This window comes from Balearica regulorum, chromosome 23 (assembly GCF_011004875.1).
Source record: "Balearica regulorum gibbericeps isolate bBalReg1 chromosome 23, bBalReg1.pri, whole genome shotgun sequence".
Taxonomy (NCBI): domain Eukaryota; kingdom Metazoa; phylum Chordata; class Aves; order Gruiformes; family Gruidae; genus Balearica; species Balearica regulorum.
The window spans coordinates 2,646,797-2,668,795 of NC_046206.1; the positions used below are offsets into that span (position 1 = coordinate 2,646,797).

Sequence of the window (21,999 nt, forward strand, 5' to 3'; positions counted from 1 at the left end):
CGGCACGGGAGTGGCGGCGCAGAGCGGCGCGTCCGACCCGCGGGCGCCGCCCTGGCGGCGGGGAGGGGGCCGCCGCCGCGGGAGGATATGACGTCGCTGTCAGCGGCCGCGGGCTTCCGGCAGCGGCGCCGGCCCCTGCCCGGTGAGCGCCCGGCGGGACGGGGCGGGACGGGGCGGGCAGCGGCGGCTCTCGGGACGGCCGGGGGGCGGCCGGCAGCGCCGCGGGCCCCTGGGCCCTGTCCGCCCCCTCGCTCGGGCAGAGGTCACCGGCCCGGCGGCCACTGAGTCACCGGCCCGGGGCTCCGCGGGCCGAGCCCGGGCGGAGGGCGGCCTGCCCAGCCCGCGGGACGGGGAAGGGGCGCGGCGGGCGCCCGGCGTGGCCCCGGGAGTCCGCGGGCGGACCGGGAGCGGGCGGGGGGGGGGGGAGCGGCCCGGCCCACAGCGCTGCCCGGCGACGTTCGGCTGCCCGGGTCGTCCCGGAGCTCTGGGCTCCAGGACCGGGGGAGCGGGGAGCGCTGGGGCTGCCCCGGCCCGCTGTAGGGCTCCAGCGGGCGCGGTCGCTCTCCGGAGGCGCCGGAGGCAGGGGCGGGCGGCCAAAGCCCTTCTTTCAGGGAGAGAAACCCGGGCCGCGGGGTCCGGCGCGAACGGCAGCTGCTGAGTTGCGTCAGGGGCCTGGAAGGCGATGGGGAGAGGAAAAGGGCTGGGGGAGCCGCTAAGGGGGAACTGCGTGGGGGCGTCGAGCTCCGGGCAGCGTCCGTGGGCGTGGGAGACGGAGCGGGATCTTGGGAGGCTCTTCCCTCCCCTCCCCTCCCCACCGTGCGGTGCCACGGCTCGGGGAACGGGGCTTGAACCGGGGCTCGGTGGTGGTTTCTACCCGCGCCAGGTGAAAGCGGGTTCCTCCGGCCACGCAGGAGGCGAGGCACGAGTTCGCTGGGGCTCCCCCAGAAGAGGAACCGGCTCTCGGCTGCGGGCGCCTGGTGCAGCATTTCTCGTGACTGTTTCTGTGCTGGGCCACGGCAAGAGAAGGAAGCGGCCCCCCTTCCGCCAGTCAGCAGCACGGTGTGCTCTGGCCCCGGGGCCACCGCCCCGCAGGCAGGGAGGATGGATCCCTGCGCGGCCTAGGTGCGGCCGCTGAGCCGCCATGGCTGGCGTGTCCCTGGAACGGGCTCTCTGCTGCAGTGGGGCGGGGGTGGTGGCAAGCCCAGGTGTGCCGGCGTTGCCCGTGGGACCTTCAGGTGAGGCCGTGGCCGCGCTGTTCCGGGTCAGAAGAGGTTCTCACTGTTTTTATTTTCTGCCGCTTGCAGCCCGCCTGTCTGATGCCGCATTGGAAGTGGAGGGTGCCGCTATGGAGCGCAGGGATGGAGGCCACGCTCTGTATCCACACGTGCCTTTGGCTGAGTGCCGCCTGGATCCCCCTCGCCTCGTCAGACGGACTGGCCTGCGGCGGGGAGTGCGCTGCCGGCACTGATGCCGCCCGGCATGGCAAGCTGATGTGGGCTGTCAGCTTGGAAGCTCCCGAGGAGGAGCTGGAGCAGCGGGCGGAGGAGCTGGCCCGGACCGCGGGGCTGGTGAACATGGGCCGCGTCGGGGAGCTCAAGGGCCATTACCTCTTCACCTACCAGCCCGACGGCCAGGCGGCAAGCGAACCCGAAGCAATAAGGAGGTCGGTGGACACTTTGTTTGCACAGCACGACAGCGTGCGGTGGCACTCGGAACAGAAGCTTCTGAAACGCTCCAAACGCAGCCTGCACTTTAACGATCCCAAATACCCTCAGCAGTGGCATCTGGTGAGTGGTCTTCCGGCTCCCATTGCGCTCGCGGGTGGGGCTGTTTGTGTGGCCACAAGCGAGCTGTCACACGGCAGCTAAAGCGGTCGCTTTCTGTCCTTGCGGCAAGGAGGAAGCACGCCGAGAGCTCACCCTGCCTGCCGTGTGCTCGCTGCGATAACGGGAGGAGGCAGCTCCCGCAGCTGGCCGCGCACCGCTGGGGTGGGCGGAGGGGTTTCGGCCGTGGCACGCTGTACGGTTAGCAGGCTGGAGCGCGGCATCGGCTCTGTGGCACTGGGCGCTCCACTTTGTGGCTCGAGCCAGCGACTGTTGCTCACTGTCCGCGTCAAACAAATCTCCCGGGACTGTCCTGTGACTCCTCCCCGCGCTCCTAGCCTGGCCCCGGCCCTGCACACCGTAGCCAGCGTGTCCGAAAGGTCTGGGAGCCGCTTTTCTCACAGCTGACCCGCTCCTCCGCTTTTTCCGCTGTCGTTTCTGGTGCTTAGAACAACCGCAAGAGCCCTGGGAAGGACATCAACGTCACAGGCGTCTGGGAACGGAACGTGACGGGGCGCGGTGTGACGGTAGTGGTGGTGGATGACGGCGTGGAGCACACCATCAAAGACATACAGCCAAATTACGTGAGTGCCGGCTCCGCGATGGCGGGTGCGAGGGCAGGCTGGAGGCCGGGCAAGGCGGCACGAGTGTGTGAGTGCTCGGCTGCTGAACTTGGGCTCGGCCAGGGCGGGAAGCACCAGCCACAAACCGTTCCCTGGGAGATTTTGCACCCAGCTGGCAGGGTTACCAGCCTTTGTGCTGCTTAGATGTGAGAGCTGGCCTCCCTCTGACCTACAGCAGTTGCTAAAGCTGCCTCCATCAGTCCCTTTCCCACAGCAGCAGATAGCAGTGTTGAGCTGCAGCCCTGCGTGGAAGCAGCCTCTAAGTTCCCGTGACTTCCGGGCTGTTTCAGCCTGCGTAACACGCTCCCAAGTCCTGCTTTTTCCAAAGAGAGGAGAGCAGAGCCCTGAATCGCTGCCATGGGTCTGTTTTCAGAGCCCGGAAGGCAGCTACGACTTGAACTCCAACGATCCCGACCCTATGCCTCACCCTGACGAGGACAATGGCAACCACCACGGGACCCGCTGCGCCGGGGAGATTGCCGCCGTGCCAAACAACAGCTTCTGCACAGTGGGAGTTGCCTACGGGAGCCGCATCGCAGGTAGGCACGTGCTGCAGCACCCCCAATTCTGTGGGGCCAGGGCACGGCTCCGTGGGAAGGGTGGTGTGGCCCAGGCGGCTCTGAGTCAGCCAGGGTTGGTCTGTCAGAGGGAGGAACCGGCGTCTGCCTGATCTCCTCTCCAGAGGAGCCGGTTCCTGGCACAGCAGCAGAGGTGTGTGCTGCGTCAGCTTTTCCAGAGTATTCCCGGCACTCCTCCTGCCCAGCCACAGAGCTTTCGGCAGATGCGTGTCCGTACCGCGCAGCTGAAGCCAGGCAAACGTACGCCGACACACCACGCTGCAGGCTGTCTCTGGAGACACCGGGGAAGCAAACGTTTGCTGGCCCCGGGCCCTCGGTCTCGGCTCTGCAGTGGTCGGGTGGACAGGGTGCTGCGCGTCTCTCCCCTGCAAAGCCTGGGAGCGTGCCGCTGTGGCCTCTGCAGCTCTCGCACCCCTTCACGGAGGGAGGCGAGATCTCCGTGGACGGGTCCCTGGCAGAGCAGAGGACGGTGCTGCTGCGCCGTGATTCTCTCGGTACCCGGCAGATGGTGCCACGTTCCCAGGCTGTGCCGGCGGGTGGGCCCCGGGGTGCCAGCAGGGTGCTGGGGGTCGGGACCTGGCCCAGGGGCACTGCGGGCGGCTCTGCGGCCCTGCCCTGCCCCTCCCCGATGGGGCGCTCCCTGAGCAACCACCCTGACCGCGGCACAGCAGGGTTCCCGAGCTCCGGCCGGCCTGGGAGGCTGCACGCAGACGCTGCTAGCGAAGCCCAGCTGGCAGAAGAAAAGACGAGCTCGTAGTTTGACCGCGGCATGGGGAATATGGAGGGTTTAACCCTGGGCAGCTCAGGCGGGACCTGGCACTTGGGTTTTGAGTCCCCAAAGCTGTGCCCGGCCTTGCAGGGTGGGCACAGCGGGGCAGCCTCCAGCTCTGCGGGGCGACAGGGGTACCGCCCTGGCAGCGTGGAAGTGCTGGGGCCGGCAGGGCCGCTCCGCTGCTCCACGGGAGAGGCTCAGATGTGACAGTAAAAAGCCGCGTGTGCTGTGTCAGGCGAGAGCTGAGATGGGTGGGCGGTCGCACTGTTTATAAATAGGCTTAATTGAGACGTGTGCCTGGCTTCCATTTGTAACGTCCTTTGCCAGCCTAAACTGTGATGCAGAACTGTAATTATCAATGGTTTGTGTCGCTGAAAACTCAGTGTTGAGCCTTCGTTGGTTCTGTTGGAGAGGTGGCCTTGCCCTCCTGCTCTGAGCGCAGTACTTGGGGCGTCCTGTGTCTCCTGAGCCCTTCCCTCAGCGGGCAAGCGTGCCGTCCATCCCAAAGCGATGCCGGGCTCTTTGGTGACTTGGAAGGGGAAGCAATTGCTCCAGGCAAGGACTACCCCTGAAAATGAGCAGGATAATTGAGGATGGAATGCAAAGAAGCCCCCAGAGAGCAGCACTTGGGGTAGGGGGGCTCAGGGGTGCACAGGAGTGGGCCCAGCTGGCATTCGGTTGTGCTGTCACTGTCATCAGCTTGGTTCTGGCAGTGGGGGTGGAGGACTTGCTCTGCAGAAGAGCTGTGTCCAGCAGAGGACGTGGAGCCGTGCGTGAGTGTGCGCCTACGACCCCTCATGCGCATTCAGCCCCTGCGGATTGATCTGCAGGGTCACAGCTCCGGGAGATCTGGTTCCGTCAGGCTGGAAGAGCGAGCGTCCTTGGTGTGAACTCACCAAGGAATGCATCTGCACTGTTTATGCAGCTTGCTTTGATCCGCCTCGGTCACGTTTCGTTGTCCTTTGTCCTGCAGGCATCCGAGTGCTGGATGGACCCCTCACCGACAGCATGGAGGCCATCGCCTTCAACAAGCACTATCAGATCAACGACATCTACAGCTGCAGGTGAGCCCCTGAGCCGAGCGTGTCCCACAGCGGGAATACCTGGGCTTGGTGCGGTCAGGCTGTCTTGGGGGCTCTGCAGTCAGGCGCATTTGTTACCACTGTGAAGAGAAACATCGATATTCTTGTTATTGCTGGAGAGCTGGCCCAGGCTGTACTTGGCCTCCTTCGGAGCGCTGCTCCAGCACCTCCCGCAGACTGGCTGAGCTGGAGGGGCACTGTCCCCCCCCCCGCTGTGGTGATGGGGACCGGAATGTGTGAGAAGCTGGTAGTTAAATAAAAATCAAACATTCTGCCCGCTGGAATCTGACCCAGGGGCACAGTGCAAACATGACAGCAATATCCCAGCAGCGAGGGGCCAACCTGACGGATGGGAAAGCACAGCGCCCTCCGATCCGATCCCGGTCGTAATGCTGGGAGTAGCTGGTGGCTGCTTGTAGCTCCCCGTAATGGGAGGGAGAGTTGCTGTCTGCAGCTCCTGGGGCGGTCGCTTCATGGTGTCTCCCTTTGCAGCTGGGGTCCAGATGACGATGGGAAAACTGTGGATGGCCCCCATCAACTGGGAAAGGTAAAAAACACTCCCAGCAGCACGGGTCACCCCTGGGCTGCCCCTCTGGTGCTTGTGGTTTCTGGCCTGCCTGGACAGGCGAGGAGGGACGTCGCTGTGGCGCAGCGCACGTTTGCTTCTGTCGCTGCCAACGGAGGTGTTGCATCTTACTGTGGGGTGGGGAGAGGTGATGTTGCTGTGGGAGTGCAGCGTTCGGGCAGAATTAGATGAGCTTTCCAAGGAGAGGCTGGTTCCAGCACGAAAATGCTCTTTCGCAACCCATGGCATTATTCCAACAACTTTGGCAACCTGAGGGACGCTCTCCGCTCAGGAGACTGAGTATTCCCCGTGCTAAGGGCGGTTCTCGAGGCAAGGAGCATGCCTTCGAATGCTAGGAGTAAATAAGGGGCTGACGCGAGGGCTGCATTCCCTCTCGGGGGGCCGCAGGAAGAGCCAGAGCTGAGGCTGCTCCCTCCTGGGCCTTTAAGGCATCCTCGCATTGCCCGCGCCGCAGAACTGCTGCTGCCTGCGCCTGGCTCCCGCTGCCCAGGTGCCGCAGTGAGGGGTCACTGAGGGGGCCCCAGAACTGGCACTGCGTCGCTCCTGGGATGTGGTTCTGCCGAATTTCCCTTTTGCTTGGCAGCCTTCTGCTGTGCTTTTCTAACCGCAAGATAGCAGTTACTGTGCTGTTCGGAGCGATGCTGACAGCTGAGCTATTGGTTCGTGATGACAAATGGTTTCCAGTTCTGCAAGTTAATTTATTCTCTGCCTGCGTGCAGAGGCAGCTGTAACAAGCTCTGGGACACAGCATGCAAGCAGAGCTTGCTTTACCACACCAGGATGTCTGGAGGGCTTTCTGGCCAAGGCAGTATGTGCCTCCACCAGCCGAAGGGAGGGCAGAGAGGAGGGTTGTTTTCTGGTGGGATTGCTTTATTGCTCCTCCATTAGACGCGTACCCTTTACCTAGGCGGGAATGACGTCTGTGCAAGGTGTCAGCCTGGAAATGCGCTTCCCAAGTGGGGCTGGTGTAGTTGTGTTTCTCAGCAAAGGCAAAGCCCAAGCGTATGTGGAGGCTGGGGCCTTGCAGAAGGCAGCGGCCATGTTGGGGTAATCTCTGTTGCGGGAAAGCCCTGGTGCTCCGGAAGAGCCAGCTCCAGAGCGAGCCCTGCTGAATTCGGGAGGGCTAGGGCTGCTGTGCTTGCTCTGGAGTTCAAATGCTGGTCAGTCTTTGTGCTGTCGTTGCCTGGAAGGTTGCTTTTCCTTTTTCTCTTTTTATTTTTAATGCAGAATCCACTTAAAATCATAGTGAGCTATAGATCAGCCATTCCCCAGCCCAGACGCTGGCTGCATCGCTGCCTTTGTAACACGCTCGCTCTGGAATCTCGCTGTCTGGTCGGGGCTCTAGCAGACACAACTCCCTGACGCTGCTAGCCGGGTGAAATAGGGCCCGGAGAGGGGGTTGTGGCTATCACCCCGAGTACTTGGCAGGGCTGGTTATTGAAATCTCAGAGCGTGGACTCAGGTTACTGGAGGGAGATGCCGGGACAGAGCTTTCCAGCACGTCCTGTGCCTGGCGCAGGCAGCTTGGGAGAGGTGCACGCATCCGCCTGTGCCTAGCTTAGCAGCGAGGTGCGCCGCGAGGTCCGGGAGAGCCCCACTCCCCCCGGGAGAGCAGCTTCCCCTGCTCACAGCCACACGTGAAGCCCTCTGGGGTCAGCAGGGAAGGGCATGGGAAGGGCTCGCCTGCCTCCGTGACCTGACCAGCCACGATTCCTTCTGCGCAGGCCGCCCTGCAGCATGGCGTGATAGCGGGTCGCAGGGGCTTCGGGAGCATTTTCGTCGTGGCCAGTGGCAATGGCGGGCAACACAGCGACAACTGCAACTACGATGGTTATGCCAACTCCATCTACACTGTGACGATAGGTGAGTGCGTGTGTCTTCTGTCTCGTTCCTTCCCAGCTGGGAAAAGGATATCATCCTAAAAAACCTGCCCAGCTGGAAGCTGGCTGGGTAGTGGGAATCTGTGGGAAAGCATCTGTCCTCTGGGAATGAACGTGGCAGTGTGTAGGGGGTGCTGGGTTTCAGCCCTCAAGTCCACAGTTTTCTTTTGACCTACAGAGCAAAAGGAGGCCAAAGAAATTCTTGCCCGCATTCCGGCCTCCGTTGCTGGGGCTGGGACAGACACGCTGCCGTGCTGAGGGAGCGACCCGAAATGCAGCATTCCCACCATGTGTGTTAGAAAAGAAACATCTAATCCCTTTTCTCAAGGGCAGAAGCTGCATGAGGGGTAGAAGATCTGTGTAATACTAAGCACAGCGGAAGGTTATTTATTATGGCTGCCTTTCCTGTAGATCTTCCAGCCGTGAGAAATGCAGGCTTGGGTCCCGTTTCCCTGCCCGGCTCCCAGCCTGTGAGAAAGTGCAGTGAGCAGGACGGGTTCTCAGGGGCTCCACACCTTGCAATGTCAGCAGTTAAAACAGAAGAGGCTTCATACGGTCGATGCCTTTCACTTTTTCCCAGGGGCGGTGGACGAGACGGGCTCCATGCCGTTCTACGCCGAGGAATGTGCCTCCATGTTAGCGGTGACCTTCAGCGGCGGGGACAAGATGATGAGGAGCATCGTGAGTACCACGCAAGGCACGCGTCTTCCCCTGGGCTCTGCTGGCCATGCCTGCCCGCCCTGCTTTCGCTCCAAAGGGATGCGGGACCACGGACAAGCACGGGGAGGGGCAGGGCTCGGGGCAGCATCGGGCTCTTTAAACTACTTGGCCCCAGCTCCTGCTCTCTTCTGGCACGTGTGCCTCTCCTAGCTGAATTTTTCAGAATATTTTTATCAGCTTTTCCTTTTTTTGCCAAAAAATGACTTCTTGTCAACAAAATGTCCTTTTTGCCCGAGCCAAGCAGCCGGGCCTGTTTTTTGCCAGCCCCGGGCCTGACCCAGCACGTTCCTCCCTTGGTGCTGGTGCACTCAGGGGGCTGCCAGGCTAACCAGCCCGTGTGGCTGTGACCCGTTCTGATTCTGCAGCTTGCTGTAAGCGTCGCTGGCTCCCAGGCCTGACTCTTTGGGGTTGTGTTGTCCCTGTCCCAGAGGCAGATCAGCACCAGCAGCATGTGCTCAGGGGTCTCGGGGGGCTTGACAGATGAGGGGAGGGTGTCTAAGGTGCTCCTGCGAGCAGGGACGTGCAGCTGTGGCTCTGAGAGGAGCCGAATCCAGGCTTGTCAAACAGGCTTCCCCGCGTGCTGGGTGAACCGGGGGAACAGGGAGAGCCTGGGCTCCTCAGTCACCCGGTTGGGACTCGGCAAGCTGCTCTTGCAGTCCAGAGCCTTCATTTCAAATACTGGCCTTATGGGACACCAACGCAGGCGCTGGTATTCCATCGAGGAGCCAGGACGAGATGCCACATGTAGCCTAGGCGCGGCACGTGCCAGAGAGCTGTCCTGCTTCTTTGCAGTGCCACGATCGCTCCTTTAGCCAGCCTGTGCCGTGTTCAAACTTGTACGCCCCTTGTTCCAGAGGATAGTCTGCTCCTAAATGCCCTTTAGCTGTGCTTCAGTGGTGTCAGAGTTAACTTCTCAGCAGCCATCTGCTGGGTTTTTTTCTTTTACCAGACTATAAACTTTGTGTGGTTTCCTTAATGGGAAGAATTTAATACAGCTTCTGGCACTAGCTCCATTTCCTTCTGAAAGTTCGTGCTGCTTAGGGCATATGTTGTAGGACATGCAGTGTCCGAGCGCAAGCTGAGGTTGTTAACAGCTGGCAGAACGTTATGGAGTCAAGCATAGAAGGCACCGAAACCTACAGCTTTTGGCAGTGCGGGCTGTCCCCCTGTGGGGAGCCCAGGGAGATGGACACATTCGGTTTGCAGTGAGGTGGCATAATTTGGGAACCTTGCAGTGCCTCTTCTGAGGCTCTGCGTGCGCTGTACAGTCCCGTACGAATCCTCTGCAGAGGCCCGGTTGTGCTCCGGTGACCCTGCGGCCAGCAGCGAAGATGAGGAAGGTCCCAAACTGAACCTGCCTTGAGTTTCCCCTGAAGCTGCTTAGTTCAGGCCCAGTTGCTCTTGCTCTCCAAAGGAAACGATCTGTGTTCATCGCTTCTCAACTGGGTTGCGTTGTCCCTGAAGCCAGGGTGTCCCAGGACTCTTTATGGTGAGCTTGAGGTCCCTATGGGAGCAGCAGCAGCTCGTTTGAATTGGTGTTTTGGTCCGAAGGCAGCAAGGCTCTGTGCGTGTGCCCGGAGTACCCTGCACAGCTCCCAGCATAGGGCCATAGCTCTCGACTGGGGAGCTGTGGTGTTGTCCTTCCCACCCTGTGCTGGTTTTTGCAGGGTACCCATGTCTTGGCTGGGAACTGTCTGGGAAACGTTTCCAGGCTCTTCAGCAGCTAATCCCTGACCCTCTCCCCCTGCTGCTGCCCTGCTCTTGTTGTCATTCTGGTCTTGGCTGAGGAAGGACAATGGGATCTCTGGCCATCCCTCCCATCTCCCAGCCTGATCTCAGCAACCACAGAGAGAAAGAAAGCTCGTGTGCTGCAAATTCCTCCCTCCTGCCTGGGGGGAAGCTGCCCCTACAGAAGAGACAGCTGGGAGACAGAGGGAATAAATGCAGTTCATGCAGGCAGGGGGTTTAGGACCACCTCCCCCTGTCTTTCTTCCAGAGGGTGAATCCTTGAGCATCCAGAGAACTTTCTCGTTTTGTCTGAAAGCCTTCTACAGAGGGGGTCGGACTCTGGATGCTGGTCTCGGTGTGCTTCGGACTGGGTGCTGCCCCAGCTCACCTTTCCCTGCCCGTTTCTCTGTGACGGCAGAGAGGCCGGAGGTGTCCCTGTGCGAGGGAGCATGTGCGCTCAGCTGCAATCCCTGCTTTTCCTTCTGGCATGGCAAATCTCTTAGGAAGGGGTGTGTAGGTGTTGTGTGAGTCTCTGGTTCCCTTTAAAGGCTGCTGCGTGCCCTGGCACAGTGCAGAGGAGTGCAGCTCTATCACCCAGCACTGCGTGTAGCAATGCTCTCCCCTGCCTGGGCTGTCACGCTCTGATTCCCTCTCTGTGCAAAACCTCGCACCCCTCTCCCCGCTTTCCCATCTGTTCACCTGGGGCAGACGGCGTTGAGACAGACGTGCCTGGCTGGGCTGGCTGCCTGGCAGAGCAAGGAAACGCGCTGCTGGCTGCACAAAGCGCCCTTGTAATTGCTGTAGCAGTGGTGCAGCAAGGGCTGGGTTAGCTCCTCTCTTCCCCAGGACAGTCAGCTCAGCCCGGCCAAAGGCATCCTGCAGTGGAGAAGGTTTTCACTGTCCACAGCAAATAATAATCCGGCACGCTGCTGGGGTGCTCTTGCAGTAAATGAGGAGCTTGGCCTCCGCGCAGGGCACGCAGGCTGCCCTCACTCGCGAGCTTTCCACCATCTGCCTTGCTCTCTGCCAGGAGCGTGGCTGCTGGCCCTGTTCCTGCCCCCTGTGCTCGGGCATTGCTTGTTTCCTAGTTGCCTCCAGGGTGATGGTGGGGAGCCCCCGAGCCCCCATCTGCGTAGCGTGGGGGGCACGCTAGCCTGCATCCCCAGGGCTTTCGCCAGCAGTTGTGTCACAGGCTGAGCGTGGGCTGCCGGTGGAGCTGGTGTGGCCAGGGCACAGCTCAAGGCCGGGGCTGCATGCTCAGCTGCTCCAGTATGTGTGCCAGCCAGCCCAGCGTGGCAAACAGTGGCCTGACAGGAGGCATCTCTCCTCTTCTTCGGCAGGTGACAACAGACTGGGATTTGCAGAAGGGCACAGGCTGCACAGAGGGTCACACGGGGACGTCTGCTGCCGCTCCCCTTGCAGCTGGGATGATCGCGCTGATGCTGCAGGTGCGGCCGTGTCTCACCTGGCGAGACGTCCAGCACATCATTGTCTTCACTGCCACGAAGGTGAGCGGCGCTCTCTCCTTCCCTCCCTCCCTCCCTCCTGCTGCCCTTCAGGGATGCTGCAGGACAGCCGAGGTCCTGCTGCGCACATCTTTGTTTATGTCTGTCTGCCCTTCTGTAAATCTCTCGGTTGTCTGGCTCCCAGCAAAGGAATTGCGTTTTCCCCTCACCCCTTGTTCCTCTCAGGAATGCGGCTGAGGCATTTTCCTCTGTCATGATAACAAATGGGGTATTTGCTCCAGGAATGCCTCCATCTGCAGCGTACAGGTCTTCCAGGGGCTCACCGTGCCTCACCCGCAGACACCGGGAGTGTGTGTGCACGTGTGATGCGGCTGGCCCAGCCGAAGGGAGGGCCGGCCAGCACGCATGTCCGTGATGCCACCCTGCAGTCCGTGCTGTGGGAAAGTGTGGAGCTCTGCCCTGCCCTTTCCTCAGGCTCTCTGGAGAGTCAGGATCTTGAAAACAGACATAACGGAGAGCTCAGCAGCAGACCTTTTGCTCCACCTCGACTCAGAGGCAGGAGTGGGAACTGAGTGGAGCTGCCCGATTCGGCTTAGGGACAGGGCTTCTTCCGCACCCCTCTGGGGAGCAGGAGTCCGCGTCCAGCTAATGCTGTACTCGCTTTGGCACAGGGCAGTGTTTTCCACAACTGCAAGCCAGCGTTGCTGGAGTACTACAACCTGATAAGTGATGGGACCCAGATCTGTCCTGGCCCAGCTCTTGTTGATTTAAAGGGTTCGGTTCCTTCTTCCCCAAGGCTTCTGCCATCCCACAGCCTGTGGCTCGGGCGGCAGGGAGCAGCTGGGATGTTTCAGAGCAGAGGCATTTGTGCCCTTTCGTGCTGCTTGATTTCCTTTCTGAGGAGCTGGGAAGCCTGTTTGTCCTGGGACTTATTTCAAACAAAGGTCAACCTGTTTCTTTCTAATAAGGCCATGTGGGTTCGCTTCCCTGCTGCTGTGGGATATTTCTGAGCCTCCTTCCCTTCAGGCCCGGTTCCCTTTATTCTGGGTTTGCAGGGCTGCCGCCATCCCCCAAGGTAACGAGAGCGTCACGCGTTTCTTTTCAGTACGAGGATCGTCACGCGAAGTGGGACGTCAACCAGGCCGGCTTCAGCCACAGCCATCAGCACGGCTTCGGCTTGCTGAACGCCTGGAGGCTGGTTAACGCTGCCAAGGTAATTCCCCTCCCTGCCCCGGGCATGCCCCGGAGCCACGTAGAGCCAACCCAGCCCTGAGGCAGGGACGGGTCCCGTACTGGCAACGCCATGGGGTGACGTTGTTGCGGTTCAGGGCCAGCGCTTTGCCCATTCATCCGCCGGCCCTCGCTATTAGGCTGCTTTTGGTATGAAGTAATGAGGCTTTCAGTAATGCCTGAAACCTGCCCCCGAGCTTCTCTCAGCACTATATATAGCCATGGGCAAGAGCCTTCACTGGGGGGAGAGGACAGCTCTGATTCATGGCTCCCTCAGCAGCCCCAGCACCTTCCTCCCTACGCAGCAGGTTCCACTCTGGGCTCCGTGTCCCGGGGGCTGCCGAGGGAGCGGTGTGGTCAGAGCAGGCAGGGGCATCCCCATCTCTTCCTCCCTGTGCCTCCTGTCGCGTGGAGACCAGGGCGCATCCCTTTGGCACTTGGTCCTCGCTCGTGCGTAGAGCATCGCGCAGCTGTGCCGGGTCGCTGCCGGTTGCCAGCAATGCCTCCTCTCTCACAGGGACTTCCAGGCTGCTCTCTCTTCTCTCAGGCCTTTGAGTTCTGCTGTGTTTCCTGCCCCACCGTGCCCTGGGTTGAAACGAAATGGCTTCGGGTAACTGCTCAAAGCCACTCGGGTGGAGACAAACCCAGAGCTGAGGAGTTCTGAGCCTTGATCTGCCACTCCAGCCCGCAGGCAGTTGCTTTCCTTCCACTCCTAGGCATGCGGACACTCCTCTCCAGCCCTGTGGTGCTCGCTGCAGCCCATGTGTGCTGCACAGGAGAGGCCCTCGGCCTGGTCCCAGGCTAAACCCACGTCCACACGCGTTAGGTGTGCTATGGACAGGAGCAGCTTGCAAGAGCAGTGGGAGATTGAGAGGTGGACGTACGGGGAGGGTGCAACCTCATGCAGAATCCTCTCCTTTCCCCTGACAGATCTGGGAGTCCGTCCCGTACCTCGCCTCGTACGTGAGCCCTGCACTGAAGGAAGGCAGGACCATCCCCTTACTCCCGCAGGAGCTGGAGGTCACCTGGAACGGTAAGAGCAGGTGTGCCACGGGAGGGCACGCACACCGAGTTTGGGGATCCAGCCCATTCCCGCTGGCGCGGGGTGCAGCCAGGCACGCTGACGGCCTGGCAGGGCAAGTCCTGGGCTGTCTGAGGCCACGAAGGGGTTAAGTGTTGGGCTGCCTGGGCTTTTTCTCTCTCTTCCTGCTGCCCATCCCCAGGGGATCTGTGTCTGTTGATGTGGTCCCCTCCCCATAACTCCATCCCCTAGATTGATGGCTTTGAGGGGCCAGACAGGCATTAGTGAGCGTGGCCAGGCTGGGCAGTAGCCAAACCTGCTCCTCTGGCTTTGACCATTTTAGGTAATGCTCCAGCTCCCGACTTGGCCAGCCTCTGTCCACATAAACAAGGCGCTGCTCCGGCTGCTACCAGTGGGAAGGACAGCTCGGCCCCAAGCCCTTCCTGGCCCCCCAGCAGGGCCTGGCTCTCAGGCCGGGCACAGCTTCTGGCGCCCAGGCTGGCCAACGGTCCCTTCCCTGTCCCACCGGGGATGCTGTCCCGGGGGGCCTGGCCCTGCGCCCCTTGCTGCAGCTCCTGGCAGAGGTGCTGGGGGTTGGCAGCGCCCGCAGGCTCCTCCCCGGGACAGAGACCTCCCTGGAAAGAGTTTGGGGCTCAGCAGGCCAGCACCCCCTTGCAGGTGGTCCTGTCCCTCCCTCCCTGCTTGCTGCAGGCTGAGGAGATGCTGGGCTGGTGCCGGGCACACGTTCACCCTCTCTCCTGTCCCTGCCGCTCTGCCTCAGAGGAGAGGGCTGGGGCTCAGGCAGCTCCTTCTGCCCTAAAAGGAGTTGTGAGCTGAAAGCTGGGCAGCCAGCGGAGTGTGGGAGAGGCAGAAAAGAGGCGCTTTGGAGAAGTATGTGTGGCTGGGGGCACTACTGTCCCCCAGGTACCGCAGGCTGACTCGGAGTTAACCCTTTCCCCCCGTGGCCCCGGGGAGCGTGCTGGCTGGCACTGCAGGCCGGTCCTGGGGTGCGCCCACCTCCCTGCTTAGAAGATGTGGGGGAGCACCCACCTGCCGCTGGGCCGGGAGGATGCCGAGCCTCAGGCTGAAATCCTCTCTGAAGCGTGCCAGGGTTTCCTGTGCTATAATTAGCAGCTCTGGGGCTGTCAGTGTCCGTGGTTTGAGATGGACACCGGGCTTCTCATCCCAGTCCTCTTTCCCAACCTGGCTCCTGCGTAACTCTGGGTTCAGAGCAGCCTCTGGGGCCACCAAAAGCTGGCACAAATCCAGGGCAGGAAGGATTTGATGAAGGGTGAGGTGTTATTTCATCCCAGTGGCCAAAGCGCTCTGGGCGGGCACGGGAGGAGGCAGAGACGAGCGTGTGTGTCCTGCTGACTGGCATAGCAGCCCCTTAGGGCCAGCTGGAAGCGGGGACTCTGTCCCGGCCACCAGCCTCGGCAAACCCTGCCTTCCTTTTACCAGTCACCACCGCCGACCTGGAGCTCTCCGGCATGAGAACCCTGGAGCACGTGGCAGTCACCGTCACCATAACCCATCCCCGCCGCGGCAACCTGGAGATCAGGCTCTTCTGCCCCAGCGGCATGATGTCGCTGATAGGGACCACCAGGAGCATGGACTCGTAAGCACCGGGGGGGACGGGGGTGCGGAGGCTCACGCCGCAGAGCGGGACACCCAGCCAGGGCCTGTGCCCAGCCTCGTGGCGCAGGCTACCTTACCCTTTCATGGGTTTTTCCCCTCACCCTTTGGCAGGGATCCCAATGGCTTTGCTGACTGGACCTTCTCCACGGTCCGGTGCTGGGGCGAGGAAGCACAGGGCACGTACAGACTGGTCATCAGGGACATCGGTGAGTCCCGCCTTCCACGGGGCGGTGGCGGCAGCTCCCTGCTGTGTCCTGGGGAGCCGCCGTGCGGTGCCGCCCAGCCGAGTGGGAGGGTTCCCCGCTGATCCAACCTGTTTCTTCCTCAGGAGACGAAAGCCTGAGGCCTGGGACCTTGAAGCAGTGGCAGCTGACCCTGTACGGCTCCTCCTGGTCCCCGATGGAGATGAAGGAACGGCAGAGGTAGGACACCACAACCCCGTCTCAGGGCGGAGATGGAAGATGGAGGGCTCAGGGGCATTATCAGAGCTCTCTGCACAGGAGCTGCTCGGCTGGAGCAGCATGGCTGTGAGGTGCACGGCAGGGTGCGGCTGCAGCCCAGCCGCTGATCTGGGAGGGCAACCCTCAGTGGTGGAAGAGGCGCTCCAGACCCTTTGTGGGCGTTTGGGACCCTCCTTGGAGCAGCCCTGCCTGCGGGACCCTCACGGGGTGCCTCTGTCCCCCAGGCTGCTGGAGGAAGCCATGAGCGGGCAGTACCTGAGCAGTGACTTCTCCCTGCCCTGCCCTCCGGGGCTGGAGATCCCTGAGGAGCAGCGCTACACAATCACAGCCAACACCCTCAAGGTGAGCCTGCCTGCGGGCCGGGGAGACTGCCGGCTGGCCAACGCGCAGGAGGGACTGGAGGAGCGGAGCTGGCGTGGCTGATCCTCCCGGCGATCTGCCCTCTCCGCTGGGCAGCAGGGCAGGGCTCTGGGGTGGCTGTGGGCTTTGTTTCTTCAGGGCTTTCCTCCTCTGCAGACCCTCCTGCTGTTGGGATGCTTTGCCGTGTTCTGGACTTTCTACTACACGCTGGAGGTTTGCCTGACCAGGAACAACGTGGGGCTTGACCTGACCTGCAACGGCTCCACCGCCTGCAGATGGTACCAGCAGGGAGGGAAGCACCGAGCCCTGGAGAGCGGCCTGGAGATGGAGTCTGTCCCGCTCTACCGGGAGAAGGACATTGAGGATGTCGAGATGGAGTGTGAGCACACGGAGCCTGCCCAGGGGGAGGAGGACTCCTGGACCTCCACCCACCCCAAACTTCCCAGCAGCGGCAGAGCCACAAGCTTCCACGAGGCCACCCCCGCTGGAGCAGGGTACCTTGGCCGGGAGGCGACGGACGAGCTACTCTCGGAGGACAGGGAGCACCAGACCTGCTAGCCGGGGGTTTGGGCCACGTCCCTCCCTCCCACTCGGTACGTCCTTCCCCAGCACGGGCAGCAGAGACTTCCTGAGCCACCAGGGACCATCGCCGTTGGGTCCTGCGGCAGGCGGTGTTGGAAGTGGCTCAGAAACAAGGAGAAAGAGTGCTGGCAGCGGAAGGGGAGCTTCCCTTTCCCTCGCTCTGGAAAACAAAAGCAAGCCTTAAACCCATTCCTAATGGAGCCTGCCCTGCAGCGACACTTGGGGCTTCCCTTTATGCGTGGAGCAAAGCCCCACACCGATGCCTCCTGGGTGTGTGGCGGCCGTGGCGGAGCTACGCACAGAGTCCCCCGTGCACTGCGGCTCCCATGGCCTTGCAGTGCGGGGAAGAAGCGTCGCTTTGTCCCTCATTTCTGCAGAGTGAGCCTGGAAAATGTGGCAGGGCCCCTGGCAGCTGCCTCTGCAGGCAGGGACCCCGCAGCACTGTCATTTTCCTGTGCCACTGGGCTGGAAGCTGACCAGTACACACCAGTTAGGCCCAGCTTAGAAGCGGGGAGTCATTTTGTGCATCTCAAACCAGCACTTGCTCCCTGTCCCCTGTGCTCTGACCCCACCACCTCCTCCTCGTCACCCACAGGCATGCAAGTGGCCCCGCAGTTTGGGAGGCAGAAGGCAGCAGGACTTTCTCGACCCTCCTGCTTGGGAGGGGGGCAGGATGGGGCTGTCCCTGCTGCAGCGGGGGCAAGGAGCACCTCTGGCAGCAGTTAGTGTGGCAGCACAAGCTCACTGCGGCCGCTTCCCCCGGTTGCCTCCCCGCTGCTTGCTGGGGCGTCAGTTTGTGCCCGGGAGGGACGAGGCTGTGGGCGCTGCCTGCTTTGGGCCAGGAACCAGAGATTGAGTTGCTCTGGCAGTGGCTCATCTGGAAGCGGGGTTGGCTTGTTCATATGTCTTTGGGTTCGTTGGTTTATTTTTTTAAAGCTGGGGTTTGTTTTTTAATCAGCAAAGCCCTTTTGTGTAGCTTTCCAAATAAAGTCTTAAAAACCCTCCTTTCCCATCCATCACTCCTCTGTCATCCCAGCGCTTTCTTGCTGTGGAAATGTGAGTCACCCAGCACCTCCCGGGGCTGTGGGATGCCGTGCTTGGCTCTCCCAGCCCCAGGGCCATGGGACGCTGTGCTTGGCTCTCCCAGCCCTCCGAGGTGATAACCGGGGCTGTGCCAGGCACGGGGAGGCGAGGGCTGGGCTAGAGCCGTTGGAAGGAGCGAGGAGGAAGGTCGGTGCTGCGGCTTCGGTGGGAGAGGGCAGAGCCACCCCACAGCGCCATCCGAACCTGGCAGGGAAGGCCTGATCCCCAGCTCTGCTTTTCCCAGGTTCGGAGCTGGAAGAAAGAGCAGACGTGGCCCAGGCCACCTGCACAGCTTCTCAGCGGGTGGCTTCGGCTTTCCCGGCACTGCCGGCCACGGGCGAGCGGGAGGAAACCTCGTCAGGCCATGCTAGATGAATAACCTTTTAATTTTGACAAAAACGAAGTACAAAACCGAGGCCAATTTCCTTTTCTCCCCATTCACAAGGATCTCTGCGGCGGTGGCGCGGGGCTCGTGCGGGGCTGCGGGCAGGCAGGGTGGCTCCGGGGACCGGGGCGCGCACCCTTCCCACCCACCGTCCCAGGGAAGGCGACGGGGCACCCGCGGGTGCCGGCGAGCGCGGCAGGGGCAGGACCGGCTGGCAGCGGGGCTCGCGGGGGTGCGGCAGGAACGTGCGAGGCCGGAGGGGAGAGGCTGCCCGGGGCACGGCGCGAGCGTGGCGGGGCTGCCCCGGCGTCCCCGAGGCTGGGTGCGTCGCCAAGGCTGGGTGCATCGCCGCGCGCAGGGGCTGCGGTTGGGCGCGTGCTGCCGTTGGATGGGCTGAAGGGTCGCTTGGGCTGGCTGGCGTTTTCTTTTCAATAAATACCAATTGGTGAGGGGCAGTGGCGGCCGCTGGCATTCAGGCAGCTGCGGCGCGCTGGGCCAGGGGGAGCGAAGACGGAGGTCCCGGCTGGGGCTGCTCTCCCGGCAGCGGGAGGGCTGGGGGCGGCGAGGGGGGCTGCCTAGCTGATGATCTGCCGGGGCCGGCCGTAGCTCATCCCCGCCTGTGACGCCCCCTTGTTGCTCCCCATCTGTAAGCCGATGACGTTCTTGCCCTCCTTCAGCTGGCTCTCAGTGAACTCCCTCTTGTGCTCCTGCGCTTTCCTGCGGGGTGGAGGGAGAGGTCACGTGGCACCCGTGCCCCCCCCCATGTGGCCGGACCCTCGTCCCCAGACCTGGGGTGCCCAGCAGCCCCCATTCCCCAGGGGGGTCCCCAGCCACTGTCACTTCCCAGCTGAAAGCTTGGCATCCCACGGCCATGTGGAAAGAGTGGGAAGAGCCCGCTCCAGGCGGCCGTGGGGCCGGGGGTCCCCCCCATGCCTGGGGCCATGCTCCCCCACTTACTTCATGAACCAGTTGGGGTCCCCATGGTAGTTCCCGTCGTTCTTGGTGACTGCCAGGCTCCCCAGGGCCATCAGCGTCCTCTGCACCGCCGCCATGTCCTTGGCTACCAAGGGGCAGAGGGGCATGAGGATGGGCATGGTGCGGCAGCCCCGGCCCCCCCGTCCCAGCCCCGGCCGTCCCCCACCTGCCCACCCACACCTTCAAAGAGGTCGACGGTCTGGAACACGTCCGTCTTGACCACGCCGTAGTCCTCGGCCGCCTTGAGGAACTGGGCGATCTGCTCCATCTGCTTGAAGACCATGGTTGGGGGGGTGTCGGGGATCTTGACGGGCTTGGAGCCATCGGGGTAGAGGCTGTTCACCAGCCTGCTGAGGACCTGCCGGCAGAGGAGAGGCTGGGTTCAGCACGCTGCACACGCCGCCGGCTGTGGAGCTCCCCGCCGGCCACCCGCCCAGCCCCGGGGCCAGCGGGCATGGCGGGCACCCGGCCCTCCACTTACGATGCCATTCTTCAGCCAGACCTGGAAGCCCAGGCGGCCCCGCTCGGGACGACCCACCGCGGCCCCGCACTGTGCCACGATCCACTCCACCAGCCGGTCCTCCAGCTCATCGTCGTACTTCTTCTCGATCTTGGACTGGACGTCCCTGCTCATGCCGTACGCCGGGCCCTTGTTTGCCATGTCTGCGGCGGGTGGGAGACCTGGCCGCGGTACGGGGACTGTCAGGCTGTGGAGATGCTCTCCCCCTGCCCTGGCACCCTGCAGACACCCCAGTGCCCCAAGGCATCCACCTCCCACCTAGGTGCAGCGAGGACGAGCCCTCCTCCCGTCTCTTCCCTTGCCACGCAACAGCCCTCACGTTTGGAGGTGAGTGCGCGGCTGGGACCCTCCAGCCTGCCTGGATGGACAGTTCCCGTCCCGGTAGAGGAGCCCTGTCCCTGCTCCCCGGCTCAGGCTTTGCAGGAGAGCAGCTTCATCCCGTCCCCTGCCTGCTCAGCCATCCGCCAGCTCTTGGTTGGTGTGAACATCCCCGGCGTGGCCGTGCCCTCCGGACAGAGCTGCCATGTGGACCCCCCCCCGTGCGGACCCCAGCGGAGGGGTCTGGGTGGCCGGGTGGCCACGACAGGGCTGGGTGGCCGTGGCACGGCACGGTGGCTATGGCGCAGTGGGGTGGCCACACCATGCTGAGGCAGGGTGGCCGTTTTGTGGGGGGAGCCTCAGTGCAGCAGGTCGTGGTGCCAGGGAGGAGCGCGGGCAAGGCAGGACGGCGGTGGGAGCCGTGGCCTTGCCCTTGTAAGGGCATGCTGCAGGCAGAGAGGGCAGGTAGCTGGCTGCGGGCAGGGCCCGGGGATGCCAGGGATGGTGCCAGGAGGGCGAGGCGGTGGTAGCCAGCAGCCAAGCCCTTGGCAGAGCTGGCCTTGCTCCTCCTTGCACAGCTCCCTGCTTGGCATTAAGCCACGAGCGCCGGAGCTGTGTCCCCAAGGAGCCGTGTGTCCGGTCCCTGCACCCACGCCCTGCCCTGGGCTGGCTCGCCCCAAACCACCGGGCAGATGCACCCCGGCTCCTACAGGACGGGCTCTGAGACCGAGCACAGCTCAGTGCAGCAGAGGATGCTGACCCCATTTGCTGCTGGCGATGCGGGGGTACCCCGGGAGCCCTGCGGTTTCTGCAGCGGTACCCCACGAGCCTCGCAGGTGGCCTGCGCCCAGATCCCGAGCGCCGTCGGGCACATCCAGCAACACCACAGCCGGCTCCGGTCCGTGCCTCGGCCACTCAGCGCCCCGTGCCCTGGCCCAGCCCGGCACGGGAGAACGGCGCACAGAGCCCAGCCTCGCCGGTCACGGCTCCCTCGGCCACCGGGCAGTGCCCGCTGGCCACCGGCTGCCCCCGGACCCGCCAGCCCCGTGCCCACCTCCCGTCCCCGCCGAGGCGGGCATCCCGGTTGCAGGAGCGGGATCCCCATCCCGGGAGCGGGATCGCAGCCCCGGGTGCAGCATCGCCGACCCAGGCGCAGCGTCCCCGTCCCGGGGAACGGCACCCCGGTGCCAGGGGCTGGCACCCCCGCCCCAGGCACCCTCCCCGCTCTTTCCCCGCCCCCCGCCCCGCGGCAGGACTTACAAGCGGCTGCTCACGGAGGCGAGGGGTGATGCTCTGCGCGGGAGCCAGCGCACTGCACAGTTAGGAGGCTGGCCCTGTGCTAAAAGCCCGGCGCCGGGACAGTGATGTCAGCGCAGCCCGGGGGCCAGCCCCCCCCCCCCCCGCCCCCGGCCCTCCCTCCCGGGCCGCGCCAGCCCCGCCGCGCAGCCCGGCTCCGGCCCAGGCACCATATTTGGGGAAAGACTCCGAAAATCGGCGGCTCGGGCCCGCGGCCGAGCATTCCCCGCGTGCCTCCGCCCCGGCCGCTGCGGGGGCAGGGAGGAAGCGGGGCCGGGGGCTGCTGGAGCAAAGTCCTTTTATAGCCAGGAGCTCGCCCGGCCGCCGCCGCCGCTGAGGGTTTCTGCCCTGACTTCATGGCTGGTTTCCCCGTGCGCTCACCGCCGGGCAGCGGGGGGCGGCCGAGCGGGGCTTGCTGAGGGGGCCCGGCAGCCCGGGCGGCACCCGCACCCCACGGATGCTGCGGGCATCCCGCGGGCATCGCGCCCGGCCGAACCGCGGCCGCCCCCGGGACGCGCTCTGCCCCGCTCGGGCGGGCCGGGGCACCGGGCCGGGATGCCCAGGGGAGCCCCGGCCCCCCCCCCCCCCTCCGGGACCCTCGCCGCGCGTGAGGCGGGACCTCCCCGAGCATCCCTACCCTCCCTGGGGCTGCCAGCCCCCCTCCGCACCCCCGGACACCCCACCCCCCCCCAGCAGCCCCCGTGCCGCACAGGGGGGCTCCGGGGCAGGAGGGCGGCAGAAGCGCTGCCCGGCCCCCCGCGGCATCTTCCCTCTGCCCCAGTCCCGGTGGGAAGGAGGAGCCGGCGCCGCAGCAGAGCGCGGCTGACACCCGGCGGCAGCCCGGCAGGGCAGAGCCCGGGGACCCCCGGGAC

General features: G+C 63.6%; 2 protein-coding genes across 3 annotated transcripts; one reads left to right on the plus strand and one right to left on the minus strand.

The window, feature by feature from the left end:
- The first annotated feature begins 23 nt into the window (after positions 1 to 23).
- PCSK7 (proprotein convertase subtilisin/kexin type 7) lies at positions 24 to 17,554 on the plus strand. 2 transcript variants are annotated; one of them, XM_075774410.1, is made up of 16 exons: positions 24 to 142; positions 1,305 to 1,787; positions 2,273 to 2,407; positions 2,820 to 2,985; positions 4,770 to 4,860; positions 5,371 to 5,425; positions 7,189 to 7,327; positions 7,925 to 8,025; positions 11,133 to 11,300; positions 12,364 to 12,471; positions 13,419 to 13,521; positions 14,971 to 15,127; positions 15,259 to 15,353; positions 15,476 to 15,569; positions 15,833 to 15,950; positions 16,125 to 17,554. In XM_075774410.1, the coding sequence occupies exons 2-16, from the start codon at positions 1,317 to 1,319 to the stop codon at positions 16,524 to 16,526; spliced, it is 2,403 nt and encodes an 800-aa protein (XP_075630525.1). In that variant the 5' UTR covers positions 24 to 142; positions 1,305 to 1,316; the 3' UTR covers positions 16,527 to 17,554. The 2 variants fall into 2 exon arrangements, with proteins under 2 accessions (XP_075630525.1, XP_075630526.1); XM_075774411.1 differs by lacking the exon at positions 24 to 142 and adding an exon at positions 192 to 977.
- A 447-nt stretch (positions 17,555 to 18,001) lies between these two features.
- On the minus strand, positions 18,002 to 21,234 carry TAGLN (transgelin). The gene is made up of 5 exons (XM_075774447.1): positions 21,092 to 21,234; positions 19,475 to 19,674; positions 19,174 to 19,351; positions 18,976 to 19,078; positions 18,002 to 18,735 (listed from the first exon to the last, which is right to left on the minus strand). Exons 2-5 carry the CDS (start codon positions 19,652 to 19,654, stop codon positions 18,594 to 18,596), a joined length of 603 nt encoding a protein of 200 aa, XP_075630562.1. The 5' UTR covers positions 19,655 to 19,674; positions 21,092 to 21,234; the 3' UTR covers positions 18,002 to 18,593.
- Positions 21,235 to 21,999: the final 765 nt, after the last annotated feature.

What these genes read in the sequence shown, in the direction of transcription:
- TAGLN (XM_075774447.1), bottom strand. Translation starts at nt 19,654, where the DNA reads ATGGCAAACAAGGGCCCGGCGTACGGCATGAGCAGGGACGTCCAGTCC. An exon ending in TCTGGCTGAAGAATGGCATC is followed by an intron (nt 19,352 to 19,474) that starts GTAAGTGGAGGG and finishes CTCTGCCGGCAG; the next exon opens with GTCCTCAGCAGGCTGGTGAA. An exon ending in GACCGTCGACCTCTTTGAAG is followed by an intron (nt 19,079 to 19,173) that starts GTGTGGGTGGGC and finishes GCCCCTTGGTAG; the next exon opens with CCAAGGACATGGCGGCGGTG.
- PCSK7 (XM_075774410.1), top strand. Translation starts at nt 1,317, where the DNA reads ATGCCGCATTGGAAGTGGAGGGTGCCGCTATGGAGCGCAGGGATGGAG. An exon ending in AAGACATACAGCCAAATTAC is followed by an intron (nt 2,408 to 2,819) that starts GTGAGTGCCGGC and finishes GTCTGTTTTCAG; the next exon opens with AGCCCGGAAGGCAGCTACGA. An exon ending in CATCTACACTGTGACGATAG is followed by an intron (nt 7,328 to 7,924) that starts GTGAGTGCGTGT and finishes ACTTTTTCCCAG; the next exon opens with GGGCGGTGGACGAGACGGGC.